General features: G+C 41.7%; 3 protein-coding genes across 9 annotated transcripts in view; 2 read left to right on the top strand and 1 right to left on the bottom strand.

The window, feature by feature from the left end:
• The window catches only part of wdfy4 (WDFY family member 4), a 51,058-nt gene extending 46,100 nt beyond the window's left edge, over window positions 1-4,958 (bottom strand). For all 4 annotated transcript variants that reach the window (XM_061689457.1, XM_061689460.1, XM_061689459.1 and 1 more), the window contains exons 1-3: window positions 4,616-4,958; window positions 3,376-3,633; window positions 1,561-1,672 (exon numbers count right to left, since the gene is read on the bottom strand). In XM_061689457.1, coding sequence (XP_061545441.1) covers window positions 1,561-1,672; window positions 3,376-3,633; window positions 4,616-4,636 — 391 coding nt within the window. In that variant the 5' untranslated portion in view covers window positions 4,637-4,958. The remainder of the gene's footprint in view (window positions 1-1,560; window positions 1,673-3,375; window positions 3,634-4,615) is intronic.
• A 1,761-nt stretch (window positions 4,959-6,719) lies between these two features.
• si:ch211-223a10.1 (uncharacterized) lies at window positions 6,720-12,650 on the top strand. The gene is given in 11 exon segments (XM_061690325.1): window positions 6,720-6,952; window positions 6,954-6,996; window positions 7,258-7,393; window positions 7,472-7,582; window positions 7,663-7,795; window positions 8,078-8,256; window positions 8,833-8,906; window positions 9,015-9,177; window positions 9,272-9,354; window positions 10,731-10,921; window positions 11,076-12,650. Coding segments are annotated over 11 exon segments (1,671 nt in total). The 5' UTR covers window positions 6,720-6,874; the 3' UTR covers window positions 11,556-12,650.
• Window positions 12,651-14,477: 1,827 nt separating this feature from the next.
• On the top strand, window positions 14,478-24,842 carry arhgap22 (Rho GTPase activating protein 22). Of its 4 annotated transcripts, none has more exons than XM_061690322.1 (10): window positions 14,478-14,882; window positions 18,057-18,253; window positions 18,623-18,710; window positions 20,020-20,139; window positions 20,332-20,542; window positions 20,624-20,756; window positions 21,945-22,018; window positions 22,301-22,422; window positions 22,515-23,433; window positions 23,513-24,841. In XM_061690322.1, exons 1-10 carry the CDS (start codon window positions 14,849-14,851, stop codon window positions 23,721-23,723), a joined length of 2,109 nt encoding a protein of 702 aa, XP_061546306.1. In that variant the 5' UTR covers window positions 14,478-14,848; the 3' UTR covers window positions 23,724-24,841. The 4 variants fall into 4 exon arrangements, with proteins under 4 accessions (XP_061546306.1, XP_061546305.1, XP_061546307.1 ...); XM_061690321.1 differs by lacking the exon at window positions 14,478-14,882 and adding an exon at window positions 15,554-15,658 and having other exon boundaries at window positions 23,513-24,842; XM_061690323.1 differs by lacking the exon at window positions 14,478-14,882 and adding an exon at window positions 15,554-15,658 and having other exon boundaries at window positions 22,515-23,407; window positions 23,513-23,619.
• The last annotated feature ends 984 nt before the right edge of the window (window positions 24,843-25,826 follow it).

The following is a 25,826-nucleotide window of genomic DNA, read 5'->3' as shown; positions in this document are numbered from 1 at the left end:
TATTAGAAAACTAGAGAATTGTGGAAAAAAACAAAAACATTTCTCTCTTAAGTGAACCACAATGCAGAAATAAGGGGTTCAAGAGATACAAAATTTAAAGATACACTAAACATTATCTGAAAAAGATAACGAATAGTAAAAATATAAACTCAATAGTATTTCAGTTATTAGGTTGCATAAAAATGCAAAACAGTATTATTGTTGTGGAAATTAGATGGATATGGCATTGCATTGCTGAGCTGTCACTGGTTATTTATTCCAAAAAAAGGAAAGAAAAAACAGTCAAACACGGACAGTGGTCAGATGGACAATAAGACAATAACCTGCACAACCTGGACAACAATTTTGGACACTTACTAAGGTGAAAATAGAAGCAAATGTGGAGTTAGCTATAACAGCTTTCACTCTTCCAGAAATAGTCGACGTCAATGATTCTTAAAGTGTGGCACGACCACCACTAGTGGGCCGTGAGCTCTCTGTAGTTGTTAGCAAAAGAATCACTGAATTCAATACAAATATAATTTTTAATTTTTTAATGGCTTTATAACATGACATTCAAGCAAAGAAATTTTAATGAAGCTACTAGATATTCATATAGCCTGTTTAAACCGTTCTTTTAATGCAGCACAGTGCATTTTTTTACTTTTCATGTACAGTATATTTTTTACTTTTCAAGTACAGCACATTTGTTAAGTACAGTTCTGTTGCATTGAACTTCCAAGTTCAGTACAATACATTCGAATTTAATTTTGAAGAACTATTTGTTTTTAAACATTTATTGAAGTACAATTTGTATTTAACTTGTATGGGCAACATATTTGATTTTAATCATTATGAAGTACTTAGTACTTTCTTTTCCTATATTTTATGGCAGTGTTAACGTTCAAACTATATGCTATATTGACCTACAATAATAAATACTGGTATACTTTTTAGGAACAAAACCTTTGCCACTTAATTTTTTTTGTTTTTGGGATGAACGCTTAGGCCTACCACGTTAATGTATTTTAATATTAGTCATCATGGTGGTACTTGGAGAGCTAAGTATTTCGAGGTGGCACTTCAAAAGTTGGAAAAGGTTTGTTAAAAAGGTTGCAAAGTGCTAGTCTCCATGATTCTTAAGTGGGAATCTGCGCATTCGTGAAGTCACTGATTTTGGACCTGAGCAAGGACTTCTGTTGTAATTCATCCTAAAGGGTGTTTGATGAAGTTTAGGTCACGTTGTTCCACACCAAACCCATCCTAACATGCTTGCCTATGGACCACATTACCAGGTGTAATAAGATCGATCCTCTTGTTTGATTATGTAAGAGGTGTGTCATAATCCTTTTATCCATACATTGTAACTATAAAGCAAGGAAATGCGATGACTTTCCATTCTGAGGAGCATGAGTGACATTTAATAGTAAAAGGCACTACAGCTTTGTGGATAAGTACAACAGCACAGATAAAAAGCAGAAGTAAAGCAAGAGGTAGAAAGTCCCTAAAATCACAACTTAACTACGATGGCCCACGTGTGGGAAGGGCTTGGGGGGGAGGGTGCCAGCCAGGGGACTTTACCTGCAGGCCTTTCCGCAAGCCTGTTGTGGATGTTATAGATGATAGTGTCAGCGCTGAGAGCTGCGAGTCCCTTTAAGTCCAGCCCCTCAAGTCCTCCACCTTCCTCACACACCTGCCGTCAAGAGAAGCGAGTCAATTATAATATTGATTACACACACAACAGATAAAGGCATTAATTTGAAGTTTCCACTGCCCCCACTTGACAAGATGCAGCTAAACAAAGGTACTTTCTTCGGAGGTGGTACTTAAACCGCGAGCACTATGTTCTCTTTCACTTCCATAATAGGATATCGTATTTCACAGAGTGTGCTGTTCTTATGTAAATCCCTGAATGCTGGTCATGAGGCTTACATATAAGGCACACTCTTATGCAAACTAATACAGACCGATTTCAAAGGCTTGATTCGTTCAATTCCGCGCTAGATTTTTTGGTTGCCAGCCAATTGCAGGGCACATACAAACAAACAAACAACCATTCGCACTCACACCTACGGGCAATTTAGAGTGTCCAATTCATGCATGTTTTGGGGATGTGGGAGGAAACCAGAGTGCCCGGAGAAAACCCACGGGGAGAACATGCAAACTCCACACAGGCAGTGTCGGGGATTGAACCCCGCTCCTCAGAACTGTGAGGCTGACGCTCTCACTCTCACTCACTCACACTCACACGCCACCACAGCCGGTCCACGAGAAAAATGGCAACTTCTAACCAGTCCGCGGTGCAAAGAAGGTTGGGCAACACTGCCCTAAATGACAGTGGGTGTGTATATCACACAGTGGGTGTGTATATCAACAGTGTGCGTACTGGTTTCTGCTTAGTAAAATTATTTTGTGGAGGCATTTGAAATTGAATAAATGGTTTTGGTCATTGTGGGCGACTGGTTGGCACATCCATCTCACAGTTCTGTGGTTGGGGGTTGAATCCGCTCTCCGGCCTTCCTTTGCTGAGTTTGAATGTTCTCCCTGTGCTTGCATTGGTTTTCTCCGCATACTCCGCCTTCCTCCCACATTCCAAAAACATGCTCCTGACTCTAAAGTGTCTGTAGGTGTGAATGGTTGTTTGACTATATGTGCCCTGCAATTGGGTGGCAACCAGTTCAGGGTGAGCCCGCCTTCAGCCAGAAGTCAGCAGGGATAGACTCCAGCTGACCTGAGTGAGGTTAAGTGGTACACAAAATGGACAGATGGATGTGACAGTCATATTGTACTGAGCAGCCAGATGCTTTCCTTTGTCACAATAAGTTTTAATCATCGAACGTTTTTGGTCATAACTAGTATCCTTCTGTGGTGAAATCATACACAGAAAACAAATGGACAAAGGAAAACACACTTGTGAGTAATCTTGAAATGCTCAGTGAGCATTTCAAGATTTACTCCACAAGATTTGCTGACATCTCACACGATAATGGTTTGAACTCATAATTTTCCCAGTAAATTTGGGTATCATGAAAATAGCACTGTATACATCTACACACACACTTACATCTAAGCAAAGCCCCCAAGGCTTTTGAATTCCATGTGACAATTGAGCAAATAGTAGAGATAAATACAGGGAACTCTTAACGCGTTGTTTAAGGGATGAGTGATGGGATCGGCTAAAGGCAAACCAATATCTAACATCTGACTGTCACCTGATGTTATCTGGACTGATTCCAGAATCTTGTTATTTTAACCTTTGTAACAATGCTTATTAACAGGATTTAAAGAGCCACCGAGACTTGAAATGTTCCTATCAAGTAATGATTCCTTAATATACTTTCCATATTAATATTTAGCTGACAGGCAAAGGAGACTATATGCAAGTCTGGTTAATACCTGTATGTAGAGAGGCAGGACTCTGACAAGATACTCATGCAGCTTCTCTGGAGGGGCCGCATCCCCTCTGTGATCCAAACTTGAGCATTGTTGAATCTCAAGTTCGTGCAGTTGTTCACTTAGCAAGTCAGAGAGCAGACGATCTTGACAGGGGACATCCGCTTTCTTTACATCCAATTGCACGGAGACCGATAACTCCCCTGAAGCACTCAGCTCGCCTGTTTCTTTGTTGACCCTCTCCCCTTTTATTCCGTCATCCTGGAGGGGAACACAAAGACAACATTCAGAAATACACAGCCTTCCCCATCTCGTTATGAAAAATTCTCTCTACTTAATTGCATTCACTTGACAAACACAATTTTCCAAATAAGATACAGTCTGTGCTGAAAAACAACCTTATCACACTGAAGTCCAAAACCACAAGCAGTTAAGTGCCACTAAACTGGTCATTCACCCACATCTGCATAGAATTGGTGACTCGCGGAATTCCAATTAGGATAACTGGAAGCACAAAATGACCGGCAACATTGCTTACACAACTCCGCAAATCCTCGAAGGGTAGTGGAGTCCCACAAGACTTACATAAACAAAGACCAACAAAGATATGCTCAATTTTTGAAACTTCTGTTTCAATGCAAGTGTTTTATTGAGTGGATTTACACTTACCATTATAGTTGTGCCATAGAATTTTTGTCAAGACGTGATTAATCGACAATTAATTCCACACAATTCTCAAAAGATAGCAATTTAACTAGCAAATACTGTAAATTTACATGAAATGCTGTCGGACCCAAGGGTGCCCCATGAGTGAGGCCTCTCATCTGTTGCCTGTAATAGTGACTTTTTTTTAATTTTTTTTTTTTTATAAAGTATCCATCACACAGCACTCTTGACAACTTTTGCAGTCATATTTCTAATGAATTGCAGGAAAGTCTTGGATTCGAACTTACGTTTAAGATCAAGAAGTAACTGAAAGCACTGATTTTATACAGCAACGACATTCTGAGCGTATTCTATTAATAGGCTTGTGATTTACAAAGCGGGAAGTGAACTAGATAAAGACAGCTCACATTCCTCACCAAAGCACTGATTATTTAACATCACTCATGTGAGAAGCTTTTGTTTCTGTGTGTGTGTGCGTGTGTGTGTGTGTGTGTGTGTGTGTGTGTGGAATGCACACTTCTTATCACCATTTCAATTAAACATAATCAATTACAGAATGTACAACACAAGTTCTTACCTGTGTTTGTGTAAGAGCCATGTGTGACTATCCACGCTCTTAACAAGGAAATGTGAAAGTGACTTGCGGGAGTCCAGCTGAGCTCCTACTGCGTCCACGTTCTCATGTCAGACAAAGGCAACAAAGGCAAGTAGAGACCTGCTAAAACATGACTGACGCTTACTTCACTGTATGAAACCTCCTTTAAAACAGCCCGCCCTCACTAATCTACAGCAAGTAGAATGGACTTTGAACAAGCGGAGTAACTCGTATCAGCTGGCTCAGGTCATGTGCATTCTAACTACCCCAGAGAAGCAGAAGTGAAAAAGTATTGCTGGGCCAAATGGATGATGCCCTCCCACCACAGCTCAGTCGCTTGGGCTTTTTATAGACCTGTCAGGCCTGGCTGCCATGATATGACTCGCTATGACAGCAACCCATGAATAAGCCACGTTTCAAGTGAGCAAAAGTATTAGAACATGTGACTGACGGGTGTTTCTTGTTGCTCAGGTGTGGCCTTTTAGATTGATTGCTTAAACATATCTAATGTTAGTGCTTGTTTTTGGCTTTGGGTTTCCCCTGTGAAAACTGCATTTGCTATTAAGCAAACATAAAGACCAGAGAGCTGTCTATGGGAAAAACCATTTTGAATCTCAGAGAAGACAGAAAATCCATCAGAGCTATTGCACAAATATTGGGCATAGCCAATACAACAATTTGGAATGTCCTGAAAAAGAGAGAAACTCCTGGTGTACGGAGCAACAGACATCAAACAGGTCAGCCAAGGGTATCAAAAGCAATTGATGACAGACACATTGTGAGAGCTGTGACGAAAAACCCAAAGACAACAGTCAGTGACATCACTGCAAACCTCCACAGGGCAGGGTTGAAGGTATCACAATACGCTGTTCGAAGAAGACTTCGAGACAAGAAATATACAGGCCAAAGATGCATACAAGATGTAAACCACTCATCAGCAAGAAGAATTGGAAGGTCAGAGCCACAAGAATAAACCAGTTACAGAGGAAAAACATTTCTGAATTAAAGCAAAACTATAAGACTCTTGATAATGTAAATGCTCAGTGGGTCGTATTACTGAGTGGGCTGTATAAACAACATTGAAAGTTACGTCTTATATTTGGGAGTTTTAGCAATGGATGACATTTTCAGGAGCAGCGATTGCAGTGATAACAAGCTCTAACAAGATATAAAGGATTACAAGATGAGAGCATATAGTATATGTAAAGCAGGAGTGAGAAACCTACAGTGTGAGTATTCAAAGAACATTTAAACAAATAATAATAATACCTTAGAGGAACTGTTACGAAAAATGTCAAAAACATTCAACCCACAAATGCTTATATACCATACAATAATTGACAATTGTCCCATCATTTAACCATTCCACCAGATAACCGTAGAATTCCTGCGGTGAAAAGATAAAATAACGTCGCAAACCTAACAAACAGTGCCATCTGGTGGTAAAATACTACACTACCACTACTACCATATCAGACAAAAATGTTTCGAAAGCGCACAATAAATCTTGCAAAAAGTTAAAAAAAAGTTTTATGTCCTTGGGTCTTACTGTTAATTTCATATTAGACGAAGAGCAGAAGTTAAAACATGCACATTTGTGAACATTTATCGCCGGAGGATGCTGATTTTGAAGAATGAGAACTGGAGACCACCCCGGACGAGTCACACGTCACCTGCATGTGTGCTCGCTTTCTTTCTCCTGGGTTCAACTACGAGTAAAAACAATGGCAAAGTGGCTCATCTCCCACGCTATTGTACAGCATTATATAGCCGCTAGACGCCTGGTTGCTGCCAACCTGCTTCTTTTTCTGTTGGGTGAAATGACCGGCGGCTTGCCGTGGCGTGGAGCACTACCGCCCCCTACTGGATCACGTCAATAACTAAAAACAACATGAATATAGTATCTAATTATAAATAAATAAAAACACATATATTCCTACGTTAAAAAACGAACGAAACTAAGTATGTAAAACATTTAGTATCATTTCCTTTTTATTTTTTTTCCATTTTACGTCACTGCTCATGTGGGAGGTTTCAACCAATTAGGTGTCCTTGGGCGTGGTCAGCTGTCTCCGGCAATGTACCGTTACATCTGTTTCGCGTTGCAAAATACGCTTTTTTCGTGATCTCGTTTTGCATTAAAAAGATCGAGATAAAAGCAATTCATCTAAAAGAGTCATTTTATTTAGTTTCTTCTGTAGGAATACAACAAGCCAGAACTGCGCTTGTGAAACCACAATAATGCATCCGATGTCTTCACCTTCCCTGAAAAACGGGGACATATTTGACTTTGTACAGAGAGGAAACCTTGAGCATTGCAAAAGCCATCATTGAAAATGACCGAGCAGTCCTCAGGCAAAAAGGTAAGCACAAAATAAATCAACTTCATTAGATTTGCGGTTAATGAAATGGAATGATGCGGGCGCCACTTTGATATTATTCATCTTTTGTATCGAACGTACACTACCACCCAAACGTTTGGACACAGTTTGACTGCTAGTGTTTTCGCTAAGCAGTTCAATATCCATCCAGACATTTTGATATTAATATGACACGAGCATAATAACATGGCGTACAGAGATGTTCAAATCTGTTTTTGTGTGTGTTTTATTTTGCGTATCCAGGCTGGGGTGGTTTCACTCCCCTGCACTACGCTGCCCTCCATGGTAACCGTGCCCTGGTTGACCTTTTCCTCAGCAACGCCGCAGACCCCAACCTCACCTGCGATGCGGGACAGTCGGCTTTGCACTTTGCTTGCAGGTAGAGTACTTCAGGTCTCTGAGGTTTGGTATGTTTCTTCCATTGAAAAACTGGCGATCTTATGATGTCTCCTCATAGGCAAGGAAACATTGACATCATTCATAAAATGATACAGCATGGAGCTGACCTGCGTGTCAGAGATCTGCAAGGAAAATCCTCTCTGCATCATGCGGTGACAGGCGGCAGCATGTGAGTGAAGTCACCAACAAAAGTCAAATTGTCACAACTTGATATTCCATGCATGCATGTGTTGACCATTCTTTACCCAGCGTTGCAGTGCACTATTTGTGGGAGACGGAAATGTTCCGTTTCACTGACACAGACATGCACCAGATGACCCCCCTTCATTTGGCGGCATCTACGGGCAACACAGATATGGTCCAGTACCTCCTCAGAAACCAGGTAATACCATTCATTTATTTTGTATTTCTTACATGACAATAGTAATGGGTGATCATTATTACAAAGGCAACTCGTTCTCCTGAATCTGCTGTGAAATAGCTTTTAACTGTTTATAGTTCTTACTACAGTATGCAACTGGCTGGCAACCAGTCCAGGTTTTACCCCACCTCTCGCCTAAAGTCAGCTGGGATAGGCCCCAGGTCACCCGTGACCCGAATGAGGACGCGCACTATAGAAACTGGATGGATATCTGCTGCTGTAAAATTAATACTTTACTTTCAGCGTTGTGCTGTGGATGCTGTCGAGCAACAGGGGGCGACGGCACTTCATGTCGCGGCTGAGCGAGGATGCGTGGAGGTGTGCTGGACTCTGCTGCAAAAAGCTGGGTGCAGGGCCCTTCATGAGAAAAACCTCAGCGGCCTCAAACCGCTGGACCTCAGCAAACAGGGGAAAACATTTCGGTGAATATTACGCAAAACCTTGATAAAAACACAGTTTCCATCAGTGGTATTCATTTTATATATTTTGTGAGTACAGTAGTAGCAATTTTTGTTTAGAATTGCCTATGTTAGTATTTTGAACTGTGACTATACCACACATTATTATCCAAAACAGTTTAATATCACTTCGAACTCGTTTTACAACATTACCCTTAAAAATAAATGATTTACATGTTATTTTATTTTGAAAAAATACATCGGAAGTGCACATGTACGAAGACTTCCAATAACAACCCAGGCTAAACTTAGCTCTTCCCAAACATTCAAAGCTTGTTTCTCAGTAGAGACTTTTCTCTTCAACTGTGTTGACACCAATTACTACTTTCCTATTCAGCCAGGGCATTGGCATCTTGCGGCATCTCAGGGCATTACAGAAAAAGCACAAAAATGTGATCAGGCAAGTTTTTCCGTGAATGACTGAGGATTGGTACCACAGGACAAAAAAACAAACCAAAAAAACATATGAATTTGTGAATTGCAAACCACGAATAGGTGGGGATCACTGTACACATTGCTGTGTTGTGCTTTTATTTGCAGGCATCAACAACTCACCAAACTACTGAGCCAGTATATGAACGTGCCAATCCACCACAAGCCCAAAGAGTCTCATGGTAAATATCATCTGTAGTGTTTAAATCAGGGGTAGCACAATTAACACAGGTATAAAAGATGTGCATACATTCATTTCTGTGAATTTTGTTTGTGTCCCTTAATGCCAGTTTTGTACTACTGGACACTGTTTTTTCCAAGCCTGAGCGGAGCCACCATTCTCCTGATAGCAGCCATGTTGGGAGGTTATGGTGGTGTCCTTTGTGGTTTACTCTTCCCTTGGCTGGCCAGAAGCATCTTCACTCAGTACCACCGCATGGCCACATACCAAAGGTTTGACAAACTGATTGAACTATGTGTGATATTCCCAACACATATTATGGTGTGTTGCGTCTCTTTGTTCAGATAGCAGCTATCTTCATTCCAGGTTACCCAACCCTATTTACCTGGGAACCCTCATAGCAGGCTTGCTCCATTCCCTGGTTTGCTTTTATGGGAAACTAGCACCTAATATCCTTCCACTACAACAGATCACATTTCGCATGCTTCTTGAGAGACTTTTTATGCTCTAGTAATGAGACATGAGGATGTGAAGCGCTAATCCTTTGTTTCTAGTGCAATATACTGACATCTCTTGTGATGTCACGTATTCTTAGGGCACAAGTTTCAAACAAAAAAAATCACACCAAGCGAAATATCCGCAATTAATGCTTTCATAATCACTCAACTAAGGTCTTGTGAGGTGTGCTGAGATCTTGCACGATACGCTGACAGCGCTCCATCTTTAAGAGTAAGTGTTACAAAAAAAATTAAATAAAGTAAGCACTTTACTGCATGCTGAACTTACAGATGTGGACAAAATTGTTGGGATCCTTCCATCAGAGACAGAAAACCCCACAATGATCACAAAAATAACTTCAAACTGACAAAAGTAATAATACATGAAAAATAAAAAATTAAATTAAAAAAACGTAATAAAAATCTGCCATTGTTTTATTTTTGTGATCATTATCATGGTCTAACAGAATCTTCTTGGAAATCAGACGAATAAAAATTACCTGTGCAAAAACGATGATAGCCTTAACATTTAGTTGCACAACCTTTTGAGGGGATCACTGCAATGAAGCAATTTCTGTAACTCCCAATGAGACTTTTAGCATGTCTCGTCCGATATTTTTGGCCCGCTGGTCATTAGCAAAGTGCCCCAACCTTCTCAGGTTTGAAGGGTGACTTCTCCAGATTGTATTATTTGGCTTCTTCTACAAATGTCCAATAGTAATTATATCAGGACTATTCACTATGTATTTAGATGTTTTTTTCTTAGCCCTTCTTGTTTTTTTTCTTAGCTGTGTGTTGTTGTCTTTATCCTGTTGAAGGACCTATGACTTGAAACTACAACCAAGCTTTCTGACATGGGGCAGGACAGTTCGCTCTAGGATGCCTTGATGGTATTGAGATTTCTTTGCACCCAGCACAAGTTCAAGACACCCTGTGCCAGATTTAACAAAGCAGCTGCAGAACATACTGTAACTACAGTAAGCCTGCTGTTTGCGTCACAGTAGTTACAGTATTTTCTTCTTTGTACACACAGCACAGGCAACATTGTTGGTACTCTTTTGTTAAAGAAAGAAGATTGTGGGATTTTTTTCTTTAAAAAAAAAAAGAATACCAACATTGTCCATGTTCATATGTCTTATATTCTGACGTAATGCATGATGGTATTTTGACCTATGATTTTTATAACTTTAGAGGCAAATTCCGAATTGTACGGCCACAGAGGTGTTCGGCTTAAGGAGTTCCATTGTAGTTATTTGCTACTTTAGCACTCATGTATAATCTTTGCTTTTTGAGAATATATCTAAAGCCTCATCCTTAACCGAATGAATGTGTGAGGCCGAGCAGTGCCCTGGTCCAGGTGTCGACGGTCCACTTCTGCTTAGTCCTCGGTTTGTTCTGTAAGGTTCTGACTCAGGACCCTGGGACACTGGAATGCGCAGATGCAGACCCTCGGTTCTCCTGCATCGCTGACCTAGTAGAGAAGAACCAAAGCCCTCACAGGTTCTGTCCCTACTGTGAGGTAAGACGTGGCACATGACATGGGTCACAATGACATGAATGTCTTGCTCTAGAAATGACTTGATCTCTTCTTTTAGTCTTGGGTGGGACAAAAAAAGCATTCCTTTATTATTCCTCACAAATAGATTTATCACCTCCTGGGTCTCCCTCCACAGTTATTCCAGCCTGACTACACTAAACACTGCAAGCTCTGCGATGTGTGCGTTCAGGACTACGACCACCACTGCCTTTTCCTAAAGCGGTGCATTGGCCAGGCTAACCATCGCCTCTTCCTCATCTTCATCCTCTCCACGATGACAGGCCGCTTCTTGTTTGTCGCCACGGCAACAAGTTACCTGTACGACAAGATGTCAGCCAGCAGCTTGTCGTGGCTCACGTTCTTGGGGAGTGAGTTCTGGGTCACTGGGATGGTGGTTATGAATTCCTTAACACTCTTGTGGGAGGTGTGGCTGCTGACAGAGCAGTTGCATGCCATCGCTATGGCAACGACAACTTACTTCAGACACTATGAAAATGTGAGGCGACACAGGTCACTTGGACAGCGCTGCATTGCGGTGGTGACGTTTCTGCTTGAGGGACGGAGACGGGTGGGCAGTGGACATCCAAGAGATGACAATGTGGCAATAGACATTTAAAACTGTCACACCTTGTATCTAGTTTTCTGACCATCTGCACTGAGTAAATAATTTACTCCATTAGTCAGCCTTAGAAAAATGCATGGACACTTCATGACTTACATCAGTTTAATGTATTGAGATGGAATACAAGAGATGTATTGACAATTGTGCTTTACAAACAACAGTTTGGCACAATAGAGAGAGGAATTCATTTAGCATTGTATACCTGATTTTGATATACGGCGTGTGTGTGTAGCTCTCAGCATGATGCAATATAGTTTTAGACCACTGCAACCTCAAAGCACAACAGCATGTTGCTAAATGAATGGCTAGTGTCAACACGAAGTGTTATTATCTTTGTAAGGCAGAGTTTGGTTACAGCTTTTGCGCTAGAGCTCACCGTATGCATACAGTGAGATCTAGTAGGTACGTACATCCATGGGTGCACATATTGACGTTCCCTGTGAGTATTTTCCAGGATATTGTCAGTTACAGTAGTAATGAGGCTCTCAAAGCTTATGCATGCATGCATGTGTGTTGATATTTTACTACTGGGAGCATTAATACTTGATTGATTTTTCTTTCCCTGTCAGTGACAATTTTAAATTAAAATATACTCAGGTTTAAAAAATATATATGTACCACTATAGTACAATAGTCTTTCATAATTAATATTAATAGCTATACTATGACCTCCTTCCAGCTGTCTGTACTTCATGTTGTTTATAATGTTAAGAAGAAGAAGAATCACCTTTTATTGTCATGAACATGAATGCATGCATGCACACGAAATTTGTTCTCTGCATTTAACCCATCACAGTGAACACATACACATGTTAGTGGAACACTGGAGCACACCATACATTTGACCATATTATCGCCATAAGTGGCCTTGTCACATCCTGTAATGTATTTTTCTCCTGCAATGTCAAGTTGTGCATGTGTTGTACTGTTTGTACTGTAGTTATTTGTATTTAATGAATGGTTTATTGTCAAAAACCTTTAAGTCAAAGGGTTTGTATTGGTGCTTGTAGTTCTGGCGAACCGTCCACACCCACACCAAGGGCCCTGGACAGAAGCAAAAATAGCAAAAAATTAAATTTTTCAGGGAAAAGCTTCCACATCCATCCATCACTTTTCTGAGCCGCTTCTCCTCACTAGCGCAGGAGCCTATCCCAGCTATCATCGGGCAGGAGGCGGGGTACAACCTGAACTGGTTGCCAACTAATCACAGGGCACATACAAACAAACAACCATTTGCACTCACATTCACACCTATGGGCAATTTAGAGTTGTCAATTAACCTACCATGCATGTTTTTGGGATGTGGGAGGAAACCGGAGTGCCTGGAGAAAACCCACGCAGGCACGGGGAGAACATGGAAACCACACACAGGCGGGGCCGGGGATTGAACCCCGAACCTCAGAACTGTGAGGCAGACACTCTAACCAGTTGTAATTTTTTCCTCCCACTACTTTTACAGAACTTTTTTTTTTTATTAATTGTTGCTCAAAATCTTGAAATTGTCATAATTTGAGCTGGAAAAGGTGTATGGATGCCAAGGACTAGCACAAAACATACACTATATTGGCAAATGTTTCGCTCACCTGCCTTGACTCACATATGAATTTAAGTGACATCCCATTCCTAATCCATAGAGTTTAATATGACATTGGTCCACCCTCTGCAGTTATAACAGTTTAAACTCCTCTGGGAAGGTTTTCCGCAAGGTTTAGGAGTGTATTTATAGGAATCTATGACCATTTTTCCAGAACCACATTTGTGAGGTAACAGACTGATGTTGGATGAGAAGGCTTGGCTCTCAGTATCTGCTCTAACTCATCAAACGTATTGTATAGGGTTGAGGTCAGGATTACGCAGGCCAGTCAAATTCATCCACATCAAACTCTCTCATCCATGTCTTTATGAACCTTGATTTGTGCACTGACGCATGGTCATGTTCGAACAGGAAAGGGCCATCTCAAAACTGTTCCCACAAAGTTGGAACTGTCCAAAATATTAGCCCTTGATGTCCTGTGAAAGGAACTCTGATTGCTTCAGATTTTGCAAAGTCAAACAGTTTGGGGATTACCCCTTCCTGTTCCAACATGTCTGTGCACCAGTCCACAAACCAAGGTCCAAAGAGAAATGGATGAGAGAATTTGGTATTGATGAACTTGATTAGCCTGCAGAGTCCTGCCCTTAATAGCACACCTTTGGGTTGATTTTGAGTGGACAGTGAGTCAGGTGTGTGTGACCTCACAAATATGCTCCTGGAAGAATGGGCAACAAAAAAATAACATTAACTCACTCCGAAACCTTGTTGAAAGCATTCCCACAAGAATTGAAGCTGTTACAGTTTAGACCAACATCATATGAAATCATATGGATTTAGAATGGGGTATCACTTAAAATCATATGTGAGTCAAGGCAGGTGAGCAAATACTTTTGGCAATATACTGTAGTGTATTTACATCAACATACATCGACCTCATACCAAGACCTACTCACAGTAAGTGACTAAATAAATGTTAAAGGCAGCCTTGTGAAATTGGCTGCATTATCCGTCATGGCGGTCCTTCTCCTCATCTGGTGCCATGGTTGCAGAAATTATCACATTACCTTATTTAAAGTCTAAGTACTATGTATGTATGATTTCCAATATGCACTGTTTGAAATAATCCTCCTAATCTGCAATTTAATCTGTTTAAAGTTTTGTCTCTGGTATTTGATGATAGTTAAATTTTTAAGAACTTTTAGAATGTTTGGAAAACTCCCTATCACTTTCAGATCTCATAATTCTCACATTAACATCTGTCAGAGAAAGATACAGTATGCGCATACAGAAATCAGCAGTTTTCACTTCTCTATTAAGTTGCCCTACTTCCTGAGGCAGAGACAGGCATTGACGTCATGAGATTTTTTCGATGGCTGCTGGGGAATGTAAGATATCCTCTTGTGAAAAACAGGGAGTGTGACTGCATTAACAGATGAGGCTTAATCGTGTAGACTTGTACAGTAATGCCTGGGAGTCACTGCAAATGCATTTGTGACCAAAGTGAGTGTAGTCAAAGGAGGGGAAGGAGGGATGTGGCGGTGCTTTAGGCATCCAAGAAGAGTATTTGATATAGTGGGAGAGAGATTGACGGAAGAGGAGAGTGAAGGGTTAAGTGCTTGTAAGTGTGCCGGGCATCAAACGGAAACTGTCCAAGTGCTAGACAGAACGCCAGGGAGAGAGATGCTGGAAGGGGATGTAAAAGGGCGAGGCATCCGCATAAGTGTGTATGAACAGAGGGATGTGATCTGCAACCATGCTGAGTCCCAAGACAAAACAGGTTCGCCAGGGTAAGAGTCATTTTTCTGTAATTACATTGACAACAAATTTACACATTTTCTTCACTTTCCCTTTTATGTCAAATGTTTTGACGGTTGACATGCTGGATGATGTAATCCCTCATCTCTTGATGACACCCTCCATCAAAATGTCTTTAAGATTCTTCCAGTCGCTCAGATGTGGGTTACCAATTCTGTTTCCAAGAAAAGTGACTAAGGCATTTTCCATACTGTAGTGGTTGTCAGGCGGCACAGGTGGCCGACTGGTTAGAGCGTCAGCCTCACAGTTCTGAAGGACTCGGGTTCAATCCCCGGCCCCGCCTGTGTGGAGTTTGCATGTTCTCCCCGTGCCTGCGTGGGTTTTCTCCTAGGCACTCCGGTTTCCTCCCACATCCCAAAAACATGCATTAATTGGAGACTCTAAATTGCCCGTAGGCATGACTGTGAGTGCGAATGGTTGTTTGTTTCTATGTGCCCTGCGATTGGCTGGCAACCAGTTCAGGGTGTACCCCGCCTCCTGCCCGATAACAGCTGGGATAGGCTCCAGCATGCCCGCGACCCTAGTGAGGAGAAGCGGCTCAGAAAATGGATGGATGGATGGATAGTGGTTGTCACTTTTGCTTTACAGGTAAAAGGTCCCTACCCAGGTTCAAAATCAGGTGGAAACAGCCCTTACAGCTTTCTTGTTTAGCCAAGCCAAGTGATGCTGTCCTTGCGGGTTCGAGCAGAGTCCAAGCGTTTGGCAAGTTCCAACAGACAAATGGTGAAACGATTCAACAAACATAAAGGTTCGATCAAATGAAAAACTTTACATGGTGTGCAGTTCTTGCTCTTGTTTCTTTGCATACTCTGAAGTGAAAAAACAAAACAGAATAACTCTCACGGAGTCACTCAGAGATAGTTTCCAGGTTGCAGTCCAGTTCCAATATTATCACGATCGCTTTGCATGCGATAGGTTCCGGGTGCAAACACCCCTTAATGCTTTCTTTTTACGTTAGAAATAAGTTTAAAAAAAACACCAAAAACAACAAGTCAAGTGAGCTATCATGCTTCATCTACTATGAAGCTTGGAGCTAATGAAAAAAACTTGACAAGGTTTGCAGTTTCCATAATACAGTATTACGGCAGTTCCTTTATTTAAAACTGTCATTGCTTCTTTGCATACTTGTAAGTCAGAGGAACAGCTCATGGAGTCAATCAGAGGGAGTTTACAGAGCCAGTTCCCAAGCTCAGATGCTATAGCAGTTTCCATAGTGGAGTGGTCATCACGTTCGCTTTACATATGAAAGGTCCCTGGTTTGAAACCAGGTGCAATACACCTCTAATGCTCTTTTCTTTTGTATTACAAATAAGCAAAGGAAGCTACCGTGCTTCATCTACGTTCAATGTTGTAACATAGTGTGGGGGAAGAGTGAGGCTACAGGGAGAAGCGATAGCAAGGGTGGAGGACTTTAAATTCTTGGGGTCAACCGTCCAGAGCAATGGTGAGTGTGGTCAGGAAGTGAAGAAACGGGTCCAAGCAGGTTGGAACGGGTGGAGGAAGGTGTCAGGTGTGTTATGTCACAGAAGAGTCTCTGCTAGGATGAAGAGCAACGTTTATAAAACAGTGGTGAGGCCAGCCATGATGATGAGACAGTGGCACTGAAGAGACAACAGGAAGCAGAGCTGGAGGTGGCGGAAATCAAGATGTTGAGGTTCGCTTTTGGAGTGACCAGGTTGGATAAAATTGGAAATGAGCTCATCAGAGGGACAGCCAAGGTTCGATGTCTTGGAGACCAAGTTAGAGAGAGCAGACTTTGATGCTTTGGACACGTCCAGAGGAGAAATAGTGAGTATATTGGTATAAGGATGATGAGGATGGAGCTGCCAGGCAAGAGAGCTAGAGGAAGACCAAAGAGAAGGTTGATGGATGTCGTGAGGGAAGACATGAGGGCAGTTGGTGTTCGAGAGGAGGATGCAGGAGATAGGCTTACATGGAAAAGGATGACGCGCTGTGGCGACCCCTGAAGGGAAAAGCCGAAAGGAAAAGAAGATTTTGCTGAGTGATGTTCTATTTTGGGCAGTATTTAATACTAAAATGACTTAATGAAACTGGCTCATCACCACCCATTACTAAGGTCTGTAGTAATTAGGCTGCCATTTTGTCAAATGCAATTGATCACAAATACATTTGTTTGCATTCACTGTTTTTGCATTCAATGTAATACATAAGCAACATATCAGCACTGTATACATATTTACAAGTCAAGGGGTGTGGGGGGCGCGTGGTGAGGGGCTAGGGAAGACCGCTCACATTTGTCTTTACATCTGCAAAGTTGTGAAGAGGAATAGTGTTTTGTAATGTAATCGCACTTGAAACATAAAGCATAAAGTGGCTATGTGTGGTGATAGTAACAATTCAGCCACGGAGACAGTTAAATACGTGACATGCATCAATGACGTGACGTCATCTTTAGTTGTCGTCTCCAAAAAATGACATCATCGAAGAAGGCTCTTCTCGTATCTTTTATTTGTCCCTCTTTCTGCTTCGCTCCGCTGTCTATCTCTTCATTTCCTCAATGGGCTCTCCGGTGGGAGGAGCTAACATGTAAACAGGAGCGAGGACCTAGAAATTTGCATACAGAAATGAGACAAGCCCACTGTCCACTAGCGTTCGGCAAGGATCAACAGCGAGCTAGTCCCCTAGTGTAGTGGTTGTCACATTCCCTTTACATGCGAAAGGTCCCGGCTTGAAACAGGACTGGTTTCTTCTTTACTGGTACAAACAGGCAAATTAACAAGTCAAACGAGCGCCTATGATTCATCTGTGTTGAATGTTGTAACATACTGTAGCTGAGGATGTAACGAACAGCAGAGAACAAAATCAAAATAGACTGCTTTTCTCTTGGCACATCAGGCAGGCACATGTACAGACATCCCCGTCGGGGAACCCCAATCTCACTATATTGAGGACTGTAGGGCAGGTTACCCTACAAGTCCTGCTTGGGAAAGCAAAGCAAACGTCAAAGCAACGTCAATGCAAAATTTCACGGTGATATCTCTTTGCTGGTCTTCTCAGGAAGCCGAATTGCAGCAGCGGTTTTGCATCGTGTTGTGGTTGTCATATTTGACTCGTGCAAAATGTTAGTTAATCTTATAAATTTGTCTTGTCCGATATTTCAAATGTGTCTTTTTATCCTAAAACAGCACGTTCTAAGAGCATGGTCTTTGGAGAGTTGTCTCGGGTCTCCAGGCCTTGCTCCCCTCTTGACCAGGAGAAGGTGCTGAAAGCAGGCTGGCTGAAGAGACAACGTATTATCATGAAAAACTGGCAACTACGATGGTTTGTCCTCAAGGCTGAAGCTTTGTATTTCTACAAAGACCAGGATGAGACCAGGGAACAGGTAATATTCAAGTGTTTAATCTCCTTTAAGGTAATTTTCCATTACCATTGTCTTCCATTTTGAGTCCACATACACATAAGCAAGGTTTATGAATTCACCTCATAGTGTCATGCTTCAAGGTAAAGCAACTGTAGTTTAAGTGCTTCAGGAAGTGGTGATGCGATGACTCCATTTAGAGACTTTTCAGCAGCTGTCTCTTAAAACTACTTGTTCACCTCCTCTGCTTTCAACATTTTTGTGTCCAAACTCAATCATTTATGAAATATCCCAGTGAAAAAAACCTTGCTTGGTCCTAGAATGTATCTAGTAATAGATTCACCAACCTTGCATTTTGTCATACCAATGCATCCTTCTGCCTTCTTTAACCAGGGTTACATTCCTCTCAAGGGCAGCCAAGTCAATGAGCTTCCCACCAATCGGGATGAGTCAGGTCGTCATTTATTTGAAATTGTTCCAGGTGGGTAGGCATAATAACAATGTATTAGAAAATGGGTATGAAAGTGATTCTGCAAAAACTAAAACTAAACCATGCCCTTAATCGTGGAAGCGGCAGGTAAATAATTTTGGACTGTTGTGGAGGACTGCACCAACACATCCACCCATTATGATACCCCTTACCCTGCTCAGGGTCAAAGGGAGCTGGAGCCTATCCCAGCTGACTTTGAGTCAAAGACAGACTACACCAGTGATTCCCAATCAGTGTGCTGTGGCATTAGTGAGCTGTGAGACATCATCAGGTGTGCCGCGGGAAAATATCTTGTCCACAAATCTAGCTATTACAAATAATGCATCTTTATTGAACTATCTATGCCAGGAACATATAGAGAGGCATAACAATTGTAGCAGAAGTTACATAATTAACCATTTTGTATGACATTTTTGTTTGGTGGTGTGCAATGAGATTTCTCTATTGTTAAAATATGTGCCTTGGCTCAATAAAGGTTGGGAAACACTGGACACGACACTCTGGACTGGTCGCCAGTCGATCACAGGGAACATACTGTATACTGTAGAGACAAACAACCATTCACATTCACACAATTTACTCCATCACTGAATAGGAAATAAACCCTCATTTTCTGCACCCAAGTTGGGAAAGTGTACCAGTCAGTGACCCCACCATTACAGTCAAGTAGTAAACTAAGGTTTTGTGAGGCTGCTATAATTTTAAATGTTAGCATTTGGCAATTAAAATGTAAAGCTGGCATCATAAAAATGCTAATTTAGCATTCACAAAAATAATTGTGAACATGTTTTTCTTGCACCGTATTTCATAGAACAGCGATTACTATTTAATTAGTAGTGTAATACAACAATACAATTGCTGTTTATAGTATTGCTGTTGTTTTTCATTCAGAGAAATCATGTTTGTGTTGGGTTTGAATACATGCACGGTAGATATGTCCGGACAACGTTAGATTAGACGAACCACGACAGACAACACTTATACGGCATCCCTCCCTGTTTTTTTGGGTGTTAGGCAACAAGACCCACATTCGAACATTGTAGAGGCCCAGCCTAAATTTTTGTTGAATAGCCAATATTAATAAAAGATAGCTACAGACCAAACTATGATCTGAAAACACTAAATGTAATTTCAAACTAATTTAACATTGCCCTAAAAAAAAAAAAAAAAGCCTTCATAATGCGCCATGCATTTTCAATGAGAGACAGGTCTGAACCGCTGGCATGCCAGTCTAGTACTTGGACTCTTTTACTACGAATCCAGGCATCTGTAACAGGTGCAAAATGTGGCTTGTTTTCAGGGGGTGCTGCAGAACGCGATCGGAACCATGAATCGTTCCTGCTGATGGCTAACTCTGAAAGTGACGCAGAAGAATGGGTCAGAGCTATACACAGAGCAATATGGGCCCCACTTGGAGGAGGTGCGTTTTTTGAAATCCTGTGTGCACTGCACGTTTTATTACTTCAACAATTTCTGTGCATGGCCATATCCACGGGAATTTCACAGTAGCACACACAAAACATAATATTGACATTTTATGGAAAAGGGACACTTTCTAATGTAGTCCAAATATGCAGAAGAAAATGTGTTGTCCTTGGTTGGGCTGCTGTAGGTATCTTCGGGCAGCACTTAGAGGAGACTATGCTTAATGAGGGACAATGTGGCCCCCAGCGAAGGGTGCCTGCACTGGTTGAACGGTGTGCGTGTTTCATACGGGACCATGGCCTTAAAGAGGAAGGCCTTTTCAGGACCCCTGGACAGACCACTCATGTTCGAGAACTGCAGGATGCGTTTGACCGTGGTGAGAATCTGTTGTTTGCCAGGTGAGTCAAACTGGACTGGATATAGTATTTGTTGAAGTCTGGCATTAACCTATGTGACTCACTACTTATCGTGCCTTTCAGTGCCACCAATGTTCACACAGTGGCGTCACTCCTGAAACTGTATTTACGGGAACTACCTGAGCCTGTAATCCCTTTCACCAAGTATGCACAATTTCTCTCTTGTGCCCTGCTACTAACCAAGGACAGAGAAATGGTAAAAAAAAAAAAATATTTTTTTTATTAAATTAATAAAAGAAAAAAAAAAAACGTGTGACTTGGACATACATCATACAGTGGTACCTTGATTTACGGGTCCAGTTCTGAGGTTGTGGGTTCAAATCAGGGCTCTGACCTTCCTGTATGGAACACTATGCTTGCGGCGAGTTTCTCTGGGTACTGCGGTATCCTCTAACATTCCAAAAACATGCATGTTAGGTTCAGTGAAGATTGGAAATAGCCCATGTGTGTGAATATGAGTGTGAATGGTTGTTTGTCTTTATGTACCCCGTGATTGCCCAGAGAGACTCTAATGAGGGTAAGCGGTATAGAAGATGGGTGGATGAAATAATTTGAAATGCTATTCATCTTTTCCAGCCCCCCCCAAAAAAACAACACCATTTTTGTTACATGTTTTTAATAAAGGAAAACACCACTTATTGTGCAAAATATAATAAGAGTATATAAAGAATAAGCTGGTTTTATAAAGTGTAATGACAAGGGTTCGAACTCACCCTCTAAATCCCGATTCTCTATTTGTGTTGACAGTATTGAATGACTTACGAATCTGAATTGAATCATTATTCCTTGTGCTATTCTGAAATGAAGACTCGTCATTGTCCAAATTTAGTTTAGTTTACCGCAATTTCTCGTGTATAATGCACACCCATGTATAATACGCACCCCCAAAGTTGACCTCAAAATTCTGGAAAACCCTTCTACTTATTTATAATGCATTTTTACAATGCATGATTTTGCTTCTACCCATATGATCAAAAAATTAAGTATTATCTGTATTTTGTTAGTTTTTTTCAAAGGAATTATTCTGAAGTTAAGCACTTTATTTGAACATGTAGTAATTACTCTACTCAGCAGCTCCCTACAAGTGTTAACACTATAAATTTGAGAGTTTGACTGTCCTGTGCACCAAATGGATGAAAGTACATCACCGTATGTGGCTCTCCTGGGCCAGATATAAGAGCATTACAGTACCTTAACGTCTTCATTCCCCCCCACTTTACTCAAGCGACAGCGTATCTGAAGCTCGCTTATTACTCCAATTTTGACTCACAGCACAAAGGAAAATATTGACCAAGCGAAGCCTCGTAACTCTAAAATTTATAAATTGAGGCACTCGGAAGTCAAGGTACCACTGTACATAAAAATAATGTTTCTTTTTTCAAAGGGTATCATAGAGCTTGGCAAGCAGGTGAAATCTCTTCCAAAGGTCAACTATAACCTCCTTGAATACATCTGTAGGTAAGTCATACGGTGACACTGTGTGTGCCGCTGTCATTCATAATTCACTATTTGATGAGAGGAATTGATCATTCATCACACCCACATGCGATGTCCTCTATGGAAGAGACATCACATCGATTGTGCACATACGTAATCTGCACGTCTCCCCTGCAAACTGAGCCCACACGTCGGTCAGCCACATGACTCAGCTTCTCATCATGACTCAGAATTTAAGCCACACGTACAAACAATGTCATATTTTTATGACACCACATACGTCTGTGGTTCCTGTGTGCTCAGGTTTCTGGATGAAGTCCAGTCCTACTCTGATGCGAATAAGATGAGCGTTCAGAACCTCGCCACTGTGTTTGGACCCAACGTGCTTCGGCCCAGAGTGGAGGATCCGATTACCATGATGGAGGGTTGGTGACAGTGCTGTGACTGTAGAATCGAACCATCCATCTTGATTCATGTTGTTTCACGCTAATGATAACTCATTTTTAACTGAAAACAGGGAGTTCTCAGGTACAACACCTGATGACTGTGCTGATCAGTGAACACGCCAGACTTTACCAGCTCGAAAACCTTAATACTGTAAGCGAGAATCCTTCGCCGCGTCAAAACCATTCTCTCCATAAGGGCAAAGTGGAATGGCTTAAACAAGAGGCCGCCGAACCCCGAGCGGACTCTGGCACAGGTGCTGAAATACCTCAGGAAACGCCTCAACCTTCTACCCCACCTAAGGACAATAAGCTGACACCAACCATCGCTCACTCTGAGAAGGATGAAGGTGTTCTAGTGAATAGTAAGGCAGAGGAGAATGAAGATGGTCAAACAAATTGTAAAAAAGAGGGGCGAGCTAGTCCCACAAAGCAGCCCAGGGTCCTCTCTGCTTGGAGGTGTTCTTTTAAGGGCAGTTCTGTGGGGTCAAGGGGAAACATTGGGGGATCAGCAGGGGATGTGTCTGCAGGTGGTAGTAACTGGCTGATGAATGGCCTGTCATCCCTCCGAGCTCACAGACGCACTGCCTCATCTGGTGAAAAACTAAAAGACTCAGCTACGTCGCTGAAGGATTCAACCCTCTCCCTTAAAGAGACAACAGCATCACTCAGGGACTTGCAAAGTGAGCCAGATAAGGACGCCTCTCGAACGCCGCCCTCTCAGAGAGCCTTCCACCAGTCGCACAGACTGTCCGCCTATGACAATGTCGCTCATTCCACACTAAGCTTGCCTGTTCAAACCTCCTCCATCTGGACTGCTTTTGATATCTCATTGGCTGAGCCAGAAGACCAAAGAAGACCACTGAGCGATGATACAACTGCTGTAGATCATGATCAAAGTTGCGCTGGTGATGATGCGCTAGCAAACATAGCAGTAGAGTTACAACAAGAGCTGAAGACACAGAGGGTGAGCTTTGAATGCAGCATTCGCAAGTAAGATTATCTTCTTTTCAGGATCGTGATCTATGATTGCCCATTACGGCTAAATGTTCTGAACATTTATCTCCTTGAGGTTGGAGGAGACCTGCCGTAAGCACCAGGCCCAAGTAAACATTCTTGAGGAGGAGCTCGACCACGAGAGAAAGCTGTACCACATGTTGGAGATCCGATTCAGGAACTCAGAGCGCGCACGCCAAGATGCAGAGAACCGAAACGTTCTCCTCCAGAGGGAGATGGAAGACTTCCTCAAAACTTTAGAAGACCTGACAACAAAGTCCAGCTAGACCAGACAACTTTGACATCATCTGGTCTTAGCCAAGGCTTTGAAAACCAAATATACTGTACAGCAGCAGCAGAATTTCCCAATCCATATTGAGTCAGCTCACATATTTTACATGAGCGAAATCTCACATTACCAAAAAGTATGCAATATACTGAAATAATGAGGATCTCGTTGCTACTTGTTCAATATGAAATCTGAGCCTGTTTAGTTGAACACAAAGCTATCATTCTATTGTATGAATGCAACAGCTGGATATACAGGTTAACTGTACCTTCTGCCATCAAGTGCATTGTTCTGCCTGTCAGTATATGTCACTGGCATATATAGATGAACAAAGATATGATTTGTTGTAAATAAATTGCTTTTTGACCAATTCAGTGAAATTGGATATGTGATTGGGAATCACTGTTGTACAGTATTGTGCAAAAGCCTCTGACCACCACATTTGATGTTTTTGCAATGCTGCAATTACTATAAGGTGAATGCCACTCCATACAGTGTAGCCCTGTGCCAAGGCCAAACAATTTGGAGAGCCAAGTTAGTTATGAGGCTACTTTTTGTTTATGGCAGATAACAGCCAGGCGGTGCTATTATAAAGGCGGGTGGTTAATGGTTCCATTGATGCCAAAGTGCCATATTTGCACTTTTATCCTGATGTTTACCAAAATGTTATAGGTTCATTCTTGCCCCATACACTACCTGTTTATGTGGAACTCGTTTTTTTGTGTGCAATCCTTTCAATTGGATCCATCCTTCTATTTACTGTGAAAACAAAGCTATGGGTGGCCTTATTGAGTAAAATATTATAGTATTGTCATGGCACTTTTCCCTCAACTGAACAATTATATTAGGGTGCCAAAAATGTATCTCCTCTGTGTTGTTCAATTATTTTTGTGTCTTGTTGTGTAACACGTTCTTACCTATTGGGAAAGCACACTAAAGACCATAAAAATAAGCTTTATTAATAATAGGCGTTCTTAAGCATTCACACCCAATCATCAATTTTCTATACCGCTTATCCAAATTAGTGTCACAGGTGAGCTGGAGCCTATCCCAGTTGACTTTGGGCGATAGGCAAAGTACACCATGGACTGGTCGCCGGCCAATCGCAAGGCATATACTGACAAATCCACGCAGGACGGCCACAGCCTGGATACAGCCAACCTCCAAACTGTGACGTGACTGTGCAAAACACTAACCCTAACCCACCATGCTGCCCATTCACACCCTATTAAAGTGGCACTAAGCAGCCCATAGACTGTCATGTAAATTTGACACACCACAGAGAAGTGTAATGTTAACAAGCCTGCCAAATTTGAATGAATAAAAAGAAAAATCGCGGAGTATATAAAATCAGGTTTTAAAACTTGAATAATAAAGGCCACCTCTCAGCTCTCAGACACAGCTCTCAGACACTGTAGGCGTGGCGAATGGCTGCACAAAAAAGAATCAAACATACTGTTGGGGTGATAGCTTATACGATGTAAAATTATGTTAGGATTAAATGGTTATTGTGGACGATAATCATAAAAATAAGCACACAAGTCAATGTACCATCGTTGTTGGTGACATAATGTCACACTCTAACACAGAACCTGACGACAGCGACAAGCCCAGGTAGTTACAGTCGACACTGCCCCATTCACTAGTATCAAGTTCCCCACGAAGCCATGTTGTCTCTGGTCAAAGTTTACAAAACTATCCATCGTAAAATGCGCACCATAGAGTCGGATGGTAGCGATGTTCAGCTCGCCATCTGGGTGTGTCTTTAAAAAGTCAATCCATCGCTTTTTTATTTCTTCATTTTTTGGGAGCTTAAAAAAACATCACCGAGCTGTTCTGTAAATTGAGGCATCCAGCCTTAGCTTGCTAACTGCACGCTGGGTCTTGTTATGGAAGCTAAGCGCAGCAAACACTCAACTGAGCAGCCAAACGAAATGATGTGACTTTGTCCTTATATAGTGGAGGGAGGGAACTGGTGCTGGAAAGTGTACGCCCCAGCTCTGTGATGTCACGAGCCTGACTTTTAGCCTCGCCCACATAATCAGGAAAATTCAAACAGTGAAAAAGATGCTTCAGCTATAGCTCAACAATTCAGCACTAT

Source organism: Phycodurus eques, chromosome 11, assembly GCF_024500275.1.
Source record: "Phycodurus eques isolate BA_2022a chromosome 11, UOR_Pequ_1.1, whole genome shotgun sequence".
NCBI classification, from domain to species: domain Eukaryota; kingdom Metazoa; phylum Chordata; class Actinopteri; order Syngnathiformes; family Syngnathidae; genus Phycodurus; species Phycodurus eques.
This window is presented reverse-complemented; position numbering and strand designations above follow the sequence as displayed.

Coding starts and splice junctions, on each gene's coding strand:
- arhgap22 (XM_061690321.1), top strand. CDS start 15,574: ATGCTGTCCTTGCGGGTTCGAGCAGAGTCCAAGCGTTTGGCAAGTTCC. Junction 15,659..18,056: donor ACGATTCAACAAACATAAAG/GTTCGATCAAAT, acceptor ATCCTAAAACAG/CACGTTCTAAGAGCATGGTC. Junction 23,434..23,512: donor TTTGAATGCAGCATTCGCAA/GTAAGATTATCT, acceptor TATCTCCTTGAG/GTTGGAGGAGACCTGCCGTA.